This window comes from Cricetulus griseus, chromosome 6 (assembly GCF_003668045.3).
Source record: "Cricetulus griseus strain 17A/GY chromosome 6, alternate assembly CriGri-PICRH-1.0, whole genome shotgun sequence".
Lineage (NCBI taxonomy): Eukaryota > Metazoa > Chordata > Mammalia > Rodentia > Cricetidae > Cricetulus > Cricetulus griseus.
Window position 1 is genome coordinate 88459713 of NC_048599.1, and position 11926 is coordinate 88471638.

Genomic DNA, 11926 nt, shown 5'->3' on the forward strand with positions numbered 1-11926 from the left:
TGGAAATTTTTAACATTACTGCTAGCTTCCTGGGTTCTCCCTCCACTTGACTAGTCATGGGATGGTGGCTTGTGGAGTTGAGAATTCAGAATCCTAAACCTAGAACTTTTGAGGGCTGCAGGTCATCTCTGGAGTGCCAAGTCCAATCCCCAAAAGCATGGGACAGTGCCAGCATATGAAAGCTGCTCTAATGCCTGGAAGTGGCTCAACAGGGCAGGCTGAGGTGGCAGGTTCTTTGCTTCCTCTGGGAACCTCAGGGCATGGGGTCACTTCACTCCTGGTACCATTCTGTAATGATATGTCTTTCTGGCCAAGGCACCTGAGACTCACTGCCATATCGTGGGTGCTTTCTGCCAAGCCACTTGTGTTCCATGTGATTTCTGTCTGCTGCATTAGGGCCCCAAATGATATACAGAGACTTATATTAGGTACAAATGCTGCTTGGCCGAAGACTAGGATTTATCATTGGCTAGTTATCAATCATAATCATAAGACTTATCTTAAGGAGGACAGCAGCGAAGGCATCCTGTCTTCCTGGGCTAACATGGCAGCTCCACAGAGAGAAGAGAGCAGGAGGAAGAAGAAGAGAAAGAGAATGAGTTCCTTCTTGTCCTTGTTTATATATGAGTCTGCCTGCTATGTCATTTCCTGCCTGGATCTCTACTACATTTCCCAGAATCCTCCTTGACTCCTGTTCCCACCTAGCCTGCTTTCCTATTGGTGAAAAGTACTATATTTATCAACCAATAAGATAAACATACACAGGAGGACATTTCCCATCACCCCACATATGAAAACACATACATACACATTACACACAAGAAAAGGAAAAAGAAGAGGTAATCTTTTTTATGAAAACCTGTGGCTGTGCTTATCTTTGTAGAAGAAGGATGGTCTATGAATCTTGACTCTTAGACACACCAGTCTGGTGATCTAAAAAATTAGACTCAGTATTGTCATTGTGTGAAATATTAGTATTGGTAGAAAGTATGTGTGTCTAAGTATACTAAATAAATCACTATAGGCTCCCACAATAACATACATTGAAAATAGTCTAAAGAAATGGTGTGCAGATTTAATGGTAACAAAAGTTAATAATGGGAGGTTATTATTAAATAACTTAAATAGAGGTTTATTTTTTAAAAAAGGATAAAATGAATACATAGCACAAGAGAATTATTAGAGTAGTTTATGTGGTATATATGGATTGAGTATCCCTGAAATTGCTATGTGGTGGAATGAGAATTCCCCCATAGGCTCATATATTTTCATGAATATTCCTCAATTGATAAACTGTATGGGTATCCACATTGGAATAGGTGTGTCCTTGTTGGAGAATGCCTGTTGCTTGGCGTGACCTTTGAGATTTCTAAAACCCAAGTTTACCTCAGTTTTTGCCTCTACCTGCTAACTATGGATCAGGTTATTTCTCTAGAGTGTTTCTCCAGTACCACCTGCCTGCTGCTGTGCTCCTTGGCTTGATGATGAGGGACTAACACGCTGAAGCTGTAAACAAGCTGAAGTTAAATGCTTTCTTTTATGAAAATTGCCTATGTAATGGTGTCCTTTCATAACAGAACACTGACTAAGACATTCTGTCTCATAGTAAAGAAGCTGGGAAGCTACTAGCTGCTCAGTACAAGACACAAGGTCTCTCAACAATTCAAATATAGAGCTAAAGACCCAGGGGGATATCTGGAGGGTTATTGATCTTCAGTCCATGTGAAACTCAAACTTGTTATAGCACCTGTCAATGGATGTTTAAATACCATAACTGTGAAATAAACGTACCTATTTCTGCCCTTTAAAGTGTAAATGCCCTTACCCTATAATGAGATTGGTGACTGCCTTATATGCCATCTTAGAGCCTTTATCCAGAAGCTGATGGAAGCAGAAGCAGACTCCCACAGCTAAACACTGAGCCAAACTCTTCGAATCCAGTTTCAGAGAGGGAGGAGTGATAGATGAGCAAAGGAGTCAAGACCATGCTGGAGAAACTCACAGAAGCATCTGACCTGAACAAGGGGGTTTCTAACTAGCAAATACCTATACCACATCGATGGTTTGAGTGTGCCCATGGCAAAAGAGGACTAATGGCAGGCAAATGGAACCAGTGATTCCCCCACACACATACATTAATTTGGTACCATTTAACATCACTAATTCCTCTTATGCCTTCCCAGGTCACCAAAATGGTAGGAGAAATGTCTTGGCCCCAGACTGATATCTGGGAAACCAGCATAGTATTGACCCAACCCACTAAACGTGTGTTTTGGTTAGGAGTCCTGGGAAATCTATGGGGCCTCTAGTAGAGGATCAGTATTTATCCCTAGTGTATGATTGAACTTTGGGAGACCGTTCCACATAGAGGGATACTCTCTCAGCCTAGACACAATAGGCCTTGCTCCAAATGATGTGACAGACTTTGAAGATCCTCCATGGAAGGCGTTACCCACCCTGGATAGCAGAAAGGGCATGGGATAGGGGATTAGGAGGGGGCAGGGGAGGAAGGGAAGGAGAGGGAACTGGGATTGACATGTAAAACAAGATTGTTTCTAATTTAAATTCCAAAAGAGAGGAGAAAAACAGAATTAAATGCAAAACAAGTTTAAAGCCATTCATTATAATTCCACTGAGAAACTATAATTTGTTTTATTAACAATTACAGGAGAAGTGTAACTAAATAATAACAGACTTGAGTTTTATTTCGTATTACAATCCAATATAAACTTAAATATAATAGGGGACTTTATACATAAAAGGCAAAAAATATTAGCATAAGTAATAGAGTATTTTAACATTTGGGGTGCATATTTTTTGATAAATGTCAAATATCCCATCAAACAATAAATGAGGTCAACCTAATCGACATTAAAATTGGGGGTAAAGTTTTATTATTTAAAAAGAACATCATGATGCAAATGAAGATGAGATGAAGGGAAATTGCTCAGTTATTAAACTATTTGTTGTGCAAACATTAGGTTGTCTCTAAATCTATCAAGAAATACCTCAAAAAAAAAACAGTGCAGAGACAGAAATGATTTTGTGATTTTAATTTAGTGAAAATGATTATACTTAATATATGGTATGGCTATATCATAATTATTCTGTTTATTATTTTTATTATACATGAGCAACACATTACACATATATTAAATGTTTTATATTGTGCAATACACAATGTGTATGTACATAAGCACTCAAATGAAATTTACTTTGGCAACTTCTTCATAATAGCTATGTTACTGTACTTTTGAGAGTTGGATGATGAGATGTAATTGCCTTTCCATGTAATTATTCTAATGATCCTATTGAGATTTAGAGTACAACTGTAATTTGCTTATTAAAGAATGAGTTCCCATCATGTGTGTGTTTCATATGATTTCTGAGGTTTTTCTATTTCTGTGAGGAATGTTTTTAGGGTTTTTGACTGAGATCATATTAAATCTCTAAATAACATATGAGATGCCTCAAAGTCTAGTCTTTTATAGAGATTCAGTTGCAAATGTTGGTCCTAAAGTTGGCCAATGAGCAAATGTTTCAACGATGATGATCATATAACACAATTCTGTGTTGCTAATTGTACCTGTGAGAGAGTAATAATGTAGGTTCCTCTATTCTAGAAAAGGCCATACCATAAAATTTAAAAATTGAAACTCATGTCTTTTAATACTTACCAATGACTTTAGATGCTAAATAATACTATTTAATGGGTAGGAAGAAGAGATAATATATAATTAGGAATGAATACTTTTTGTTCATGATTTCTGCCAAAAACCTGCAAATCATTAATATAATAAATATATTAATCATAATCCTATACTTAAAGGATTGAAAAATCTCATATTTGTGTCTTAAGTTAATATATGTGTATTAAATGCAAATACTTTTCACCTAAATTTTTAAAAACTGTACCATAGTACCTATAATTTTGTAATGATGAAAAGTCATTTTTGTACCTTATTTTCATAACGATGTATACTTTAGCTCTATATGTTTAAGCACACATAAATATGCACCCATTGCCTATTGCAAGTTTTATATCTGCAGCCAAAAATTCAGCTGGAAGTATAGGGGCTTTTCTTTGCATTCATTTTGTACATTGCAATTTGTTTTTATAACATCATTTTATACTTGTAATTTGAACATATTTATTTTAACTTTTTGATGAGAAAGTACCTAAAATCAGTTTGATTCTGTTATAATCTGTGAATTATTTGCTGGTTTACTGCTTTCACTTGACCTCCATTACTTTACAAAAAATACATAGACAGCAGAGTTAAAGCTCCCATTGACACTAACCTGTCCGGACCTGCAGGACATCAACCTGGGGCAAGAGAGTCAGGAATAGTGAATGGGGACAAGAGACACAGAAAGAACGACCACAAGCCAGGATTCTGATCAAGTGGCAAACTTTACTTTTCTCAGGCTAGCTTATATAGTCAGGATATGGGGAGGGGCAGAATGGGTTGTTTGTGCACCAGGTGTTGGTATAGGCAGGATATTATTAGGAAGCCACAAAGAGCATGTTTGGCAGGGTAAACATGAGTAAGAGGTCCAAGAAGGGTTGCTTAGGTGACAGAGCCTGTGGGTGGAGGACTGGGCTGTTTCTTTTCTTGAGATGAGGTTCTAAGGAGTTGCTATGTAAAGGTTAACTATGTGGCCTGCCAAGTATGGCCTAGGATCTCATGCCCAGCCCTGAGATTTGGCTCCCAACATTAACATGTTAGGGTTATAGGGCTGACTGTTAGCTGAGACACCACATTTTCTTAAGAAGTCTCACATACACCTTTGATTCCCACTGGCTTCTATGTTTTCTAACTAGTGTTTAAAGAAAGAACACATAAACTGTATAGAGCATCGAGGTACTTCCAATCTGGACCTTCACATTTCCTGTGTCAGAGAGAGAGATGATGATTAGAAATTAATGTGCCTAAGTTGTAACCACCATTAGAACTTGTTCCACAGGAGAATGATTGTTCCTTTGAGAAATAAATGTCTTCACCTACTACAATTTGCAGTTTCTTTATAAAAAGGCATTGAGGAACTCCAAACTTTGCTGTAAGTGTATAACTTCTTGGTGTCACAAATCAATAGAGATATGACACTAAATATTATTTTAGGTTGTAAGTACACAGTGTATTTTGAGGATAGCATTTCACTCATGTATATCATTCCTATTGATCTTGTCTGAAGATTTAGTTTAAAAGGTGATACCAATGTTCCAAGGCATGTTTTTTGTTATTTAATTTTTCATATATAATATAGTCACATCATTTTCCCCATATACTCCTTCTTACTCAGTTTCAAATCCATGGCTACCTTTTCCTTAATTGTTGCTACAGTCATGTATGTACAGAGCACTAGAAAACTTAATCTTCACTGGTATTTTTCAGGCCCACTGCACTGTAGGACTAGAGTTCTGCCATTCTCCTCTTTTCCATTGTGTCAATGTATCATGAGAAATCATATGAAAATAGAACTTCATTGCTTATTCCATAAACTAATTACCACTTAGAATAAAAAGAGAGTCTAAGCTCAGGTTGAAGAAAGGAATATATGAAGCAAGATAATGAAATGTGAGAATTGATACTTTATTCTAATGCACTGATATATGGGTATGCCTAATTGCCCTTATATTGGGTAGTCAACACCTTGTTCATAATGAAAAATGAGATAGCAATTGCCTACTAGCCATCATTCAGCCTTTGTAGGATATGTTAAAGTATTAATGAATGGACTGACCAAATGATATGTTCTTCAATACTAAATGGTTTGTGCAGTTTCCAATATTCCAGCAAACACTACTAAAACTCAGTGATCGACACTAGGCAGCAGCTTAGTTCAAAACCCTCATACATACAAGTAATATTATATAGACTGAGTAGGTAGTATTTAGGAATATGTATGTTTAAACTTATACAAATATGCACATAAAACAATTAATGAAAAAGAGGACCTGAATTTGAGTGACAACAGGAGGGACATACATATTGGGGGCCTTAGAGGGAGGAAAGTGAACAGAGAATGCCCTCACCTCTAAACCAGAAGCAATCTTCAATTGATAACCACTTACAAAAGAACATTTAGTTATATCCAAGGGAGTCTCATTAGTGAAACAAAATATTTTTAAGTACAAGTCAACATGCTCAGTAGTAGATAGCCAACCGAAAACGAACTTAGGGGGGATCTTTGGAGGTTGCTTATCTCATATTATCATGCCAATGCTTTTTTAACAATCAGCATGTTTGATTTTACTTTATTTCCTTTATTTCATATTCTCTTTTTCTAAATTGCCAGTCTTTACATATATATTATTGCTTCTAGTTTTTTTGTTTTTATGGAATTCCTGAGTGTGTGAATGAGTGGATATTTGTGTGTATATCTGAAAAAAAAATTTCTTTTTTTTTGGGGGGGTGGATAGGGAAGCTGAATCTATTTATTTATTTATTTATTTATTTATTTATTTATTTATTTTACCTATCAGTCCTTCTTCCCTCTCCCTCCCATTTTCTCATGTTCCCCCACCGACCCCCCACCCCACCCCTATCTACTCTCTAGGGAAGGTGAGGCCTTCCATGAGTGATCATCAATTCTGCTGCATCATTGGGGGGAGGATCTAGGCCCTCATCTATGTATCTGGGCTAAGAGAATATCCCTCCATGGGGAATGAGCTCCCAAAGTCCATTTGTGCACTAGGGATAAATACTGCTTCCACTGTTAGAGGTCCCACAGACTCTCCAGGTCTGCTAACTGGCACCTACATTCAGAGGGCTTGGTTTGGCTCAATGCTGGTTCCCCAGCTTTATGACTGGGGTCCCTGTGCTCTCACTTGGTCAGGTCAGCTGTTTCTGTGAGTTTCTCCATTATGGTCTTGACCCCTTTCCTCATCACTCCTCCCTCTCTACAACTGGATTCCAGGAGTATGGTGGGCCAGTTGCACAACAGATAATATGTCTGACTATATATGTATCTGTTTCTTGTGACTTTTCTTGGGCTGTTTTCCTCTGTGTGTTTGATTTTTAGTATTGCAATATAGGAGTTTTTGTTTTGTCTTATATTTTATTTTTCTCTGAGAAGCCATTTTGTTTTCTAATGAGAGAAAGAAAGGGTGTAAAACCATATGGGAGGGAGGCAGGAAAAAACTTAGTGTAGTAAACAGGGGAAGCCATAATAATGACATATTACATGAGGAGAAAAATAACTATTTTCAATAAAATGAAAAAATTCTTGACTGAAAAAATTTAAAATGAAAAGTTATCTTCAGAAACTTTCATTGTATTCCTTGAAAATCCTTAAATTCTGCTCAGTAATTGTTATGTGATTTACCCAATGTTCTGAGCAAGTTCTCTCTGCCAAATGCTCCTTAGGAAATGTCATGAATACTGGATTGTAAAGCACAAATAGAAGAACATCTACTGCTTTGTGTCTTACACAAAATACGTAACCTTTTGGAGTGTTTCACAAAAAGGATTGACTTATTTGCTTAAAAATTCTGTATACTCTTCCCAAAATCAAAAGAAGTCCACTGGGCCTAAAAGTAGATGGGGATTTGTATGTCTGTTATTTTAATGCAAGTAACTGAGGCTGTCTTAATTATACACTATCAGAGCTTGAAAGTGAACTTCATTGCAGAGTTTTATCTGTTCATTTCAAGGAAAGTCTCATTATTAAAGATTCATCAAAATGATATCTGGTGTTCATCTTAATTGTCTGCTCTGAGGCCTGTATGGAATACATTCTTAGATGGATTTTCTCTAGAGTTTGAGTCCCCAGACATAGCAGGTAAACATATAAGGTCTTCTCTTCCTGCTGTGCTGGAACCACAGATCACCAGGATCATGCTAACTCTTCCTTGGTAGCAAGTAAGTTTATTCAGATTTCTTTCACTACAGTGAAAACGTTATTTTCCTGACATTGTAATGAAGATGTTCTTTGATCTTTCTTTCTCTATAAAGGCACTAACACAGAGAAATAACATCCAGGAAGCATATATATATATATATATATATATATATATATATATATAGAGAGAGAGAGAGAGAGAGAGAGAGAGAGAGAGAGAGATTACCTTAGCTTTTGACAATCCACAAACAAAAAAAAAACCCAAAAACTTCTCAGTCTGTCTAGGCATCAGTGACACTACAATACAAAAGATGGCCAAATAACAGGTATTGCTGCATCTTTTTTTCCTTAGATTTCTCTAATCTTTTGTTTCCTGGAATTTAAAAAAAAATGTTTCAGTGTTAGACCTATGCAAGCAATCAAATTACATTGGCGTTTCTTATTGTTCTTTGAGAATTTTGCGTTTCTCATGCAATTTTTAATTAAACAGGAGATTCTTCTGTCTCAGTTCCTCATTGATAAGAGTAATGATTCCATCTGAAAGAAATGTGAGTGTGGAGGTCATCTTCGCCCTCTTGGGCTTCACAGACTACCCAGAGCTTCAGATCCCCCTATTCCTGGTCTTTCTCTTCATGTACATCATCACTGTGGTGGGAAACCTTGGGATGATAGTGCTTATTAATATCGACCCCAAACTCCACACTCCCATGTACTTCTTCCTCAGCCACCTCTCCTTCGTTGACTTCTGCTACTCAACAATCATCACGCCCAAGCTGCTTGAGAACTTGGTCCTGGCTGATAAAACTATCCTCTACTTCAGCTGCATGTTGCAGTACTTCTTGTCCTGCGTGGCCGTGGTTACTGAGTCCTACCTGCTGGCAGTGATGGCCTATGATCGCTTTGTGGCTATCTGCAATCCCTTGCTGTATACAGTTGCCATGTCACAGAGGCTGTGCATCCTGCTCGTAACTGGATCGTATCTCTGGGGCGCATTTGCCACCTTGATTCTCCTCTGCTATGCTCTCCAGCTAAAGTTTTCAGGATTAAATGTCATTAATCACTTTTTCTGTGAATATACTGCCCTCATTGCTGTTTCTAGTTCCGATATACACATCCCTAGCCTGCTGCTCTTTTGTTTTGCAACCTTCAATGAAGTGAGTACACTACTGATCATTCTCACATCTTACGTGTTCATTTTTGTGACGGTATTAAAAATAAAATCTACCAGTGGACGTCGCAAAGCCTTCTCTACCTGTGCCTCACACCTGACTGCTATCACCATATTTCATGGAACCATACTTTCCCTGTACTGTGTACCTAACTCCAAAAACTCTCGGCAGGTGGTCAAAGTGGCCTCTGTCTTTTACACAGTTGTCAACCCCATGCTTAACCCTCTGATCTACAGCCTGAGAAACAAGGATGTGAAAGAGGCTGTCCAGAAATTGGTGGGCACAAAGGCCCCACTTCACTGAACCATGTTAAGGTGTGTTCAGTACTAGTATAAAATTGGAACAATGGCTGTTTCTAGCTTCTATGGTATATTCGCATGCATTCACTAGATTGTGATAAAACACAGATGGATAAATTCCACTCAGTAAATGAAATCAAAGATGTTTACTATTTGGAGAAAGAACAAAATATTTTGGTGAACAATATTTATTTGAATCCTATAATAAAAAATAAAAAAACTAGAAAGCATTGTAGGCTACATTGCATGGAGAATGTATTTCTGAAAAATGATTGTAACTAATGCAGCCCTACCTTATCCCAAGTCCAATGAAAAAGCAATGGCTCTTAACCACTGACTCATTACTCAAGAAGACCTTAGTTGCATTCTTAAATGAGTAAAGACAAGATCTAGAAGAGAGATTTTTCTGTTAAAAATGTGTCAAATAGTAGAAATTATAATTCCAAAGGCAAGAAAGAAAATATGGCGTAACAATTCATGAAATGCAATAAAACAATAAATAATTATAGACCAGAATTCAAAGAACAGGAGTGAAGAGTTAGGTCTCATAATTTGGAGAATTTAAGCACAAATAATTTAATCTCAACTTGACTTAGGAATTTCCATGAAGAATGCCCCAAGAATAAGTATGAATAAAAAATTGAAATGAATATCTTTAATCTCAAAATATTCTGTAAATGACCAATGTTAGAAGTCTTTCTATGTCCTGCTACCCAACTCCCAAATAAATGACATGGAGACTTATTATTATGAGAGATTGGCCAATAGCTTAAGCTTGTTTATAACTAGATCTTAAAACTTAAGTTAACCCATTTTTATTAATTTGCTTTCTTCCTCATGGTGGTATTACCACTGTACTACCCACGTTGCTTCATATGAGTCCTAGCATCTCTCACAACTCCACCCTTCTTCTTCCCAGTGTTCTCCCTGACCCAAAAAACATGCCTAATTATTGGCCATTTCGCTTTTTATTAAACCAATCAGAATGACACTTCTTCACAGTATACAAAACAATTATTCCACAACACTGCAATGTTTTCCTCTCAAACAGAAGTAGACGTCCTTGGGATAATGATTGATGTTCAAGTCTAGATGATTAATGATCTTTAATCATCTAGATGAATCTTTGATAGTTAAACATCAAACAGTTAGTGACATAATATCAAAGAGATGAAAGTGGTATTTGAAATGCATTTATTTAGTTTACAGATAGAAATTTATACCAAAAATATGTATTTACTGTAGCTCACTTAAAGGCACAAGATGTTCAAACTTTTGATATAAAAATGCTAAATAAAGGTGTGAATAAAGTGTTTGATTACTACTAGATGTTTCTGTGTGCTGATTTCATTGTTATAAAAATAAAGAACACAAATATTTATATTTCTCTTTTTTAATTGATGTCAAGATCCCATCACAGTGAATAAAGAGAGGGAGTTCAGAAGCCAGGAGTACAATAGTAGAACCAAATTGAAAAGATTATATTTTCATTTCAAATAATAGATCATAATAATAATTTCTATGTATAGTAGAATCATTTGATAACAGACTGATGAATAACTTTAAAATATAATAATCAGTCTTGACAATACCAGAATCAACAAATCAGAATGAATCAGGAAATACCAATTTCCATGTACCTCCAGTTGGCAATGTCTGATACAGCCAGTTGTAAAGAACTCATGCCAAACAGAAATTTGAGTATTAACTCAAATTAAAGAATATTTTATATAGCTATTTATTATAAAATGACTTTTTCAATTACTAGGCCAACACCAAATAAACCAGCAACGCAGGTTCTGAATGCAAATGAGCTACAAATGTTCCATCCTCTCCATCCACAAATGTGCTCCAAAACATGCATCTGATCTCATATACAAACCTGCTACAAATACAGAAATCACATTTGCTAATTGAGCTTGTTTGATTCTTGATTAAGTCGAACATGGAAAAATAAAAGAAATATGCGTTAATCTAAATGCACAAATATAAATATAGCTTAAATATTTAATGAAACTGAGAATGATGTTTTTCTAGGGTAAATTTTTTTTTTAAAGTGCTCAAATAACCTTTATTTTACACGTGTTTACAGTTTAAGCCAGGTGGTAGTGGTGCATGGCTTTAGTCTCAGCACTCCAGAAGCAGCAGTAGGAAGACTTCAGAGTTAAAGGCCAGTCCGGTGAACTGAGAGTTTCAGGACAGCCAGGACTATACTGATAAAGCCTGTCTTGAATAAAATATGTTTAAACTTTTCATGAGCCATCAATGATAGCACGATAAACAAATGGATTAAAGTGTTTTAAATGAACCATGTTAGTGGGATCAGAAGTTAGGACCTAGTCCTTATGTATGGCCTGGGTATTCTAAACAAAGTGACTTCTTGAAATTCTTGTTTTGCAGGCTGATCACAGAATTGTTTGGATAAGAAATACACTGAAAGTGAAAACGCTGATGTCTGAGAACAATCCATATACTCATTTGTTTTAAAGCTGTCTGTCTTGTACAAAGACAATATTTTCAAAGAAGTTTCAGGGGAATATTTAAATAAATACAGATATGATGCCAGGTGGTGTTGGTGCACACTTTTAATCCCAGCTCTTGGGAGGCAGAGGC

General features: G+C 36.4%; 1 protein-coding gene across 1 annotated transcript; it reads left to right on the forward strand.

Annotated features, from left to right (window-relative positions):
* The first annotated feature begins 8372 nt into the window (after window positions 1–8372).
* Window positions 8373–9317, forward strand: LOC100759775 (olfactory receptor 5D14). The gene has a single exon (XM_027421135.1). It carries the CDS (start codon window positions 8373–8375, stop codon window positions 9315–9317), a length of 945 nt encoding a protein of 314 aa, XP_027276936.1.
* Window positions 9318–11926: the final 2609 nt, after the last annotated feature.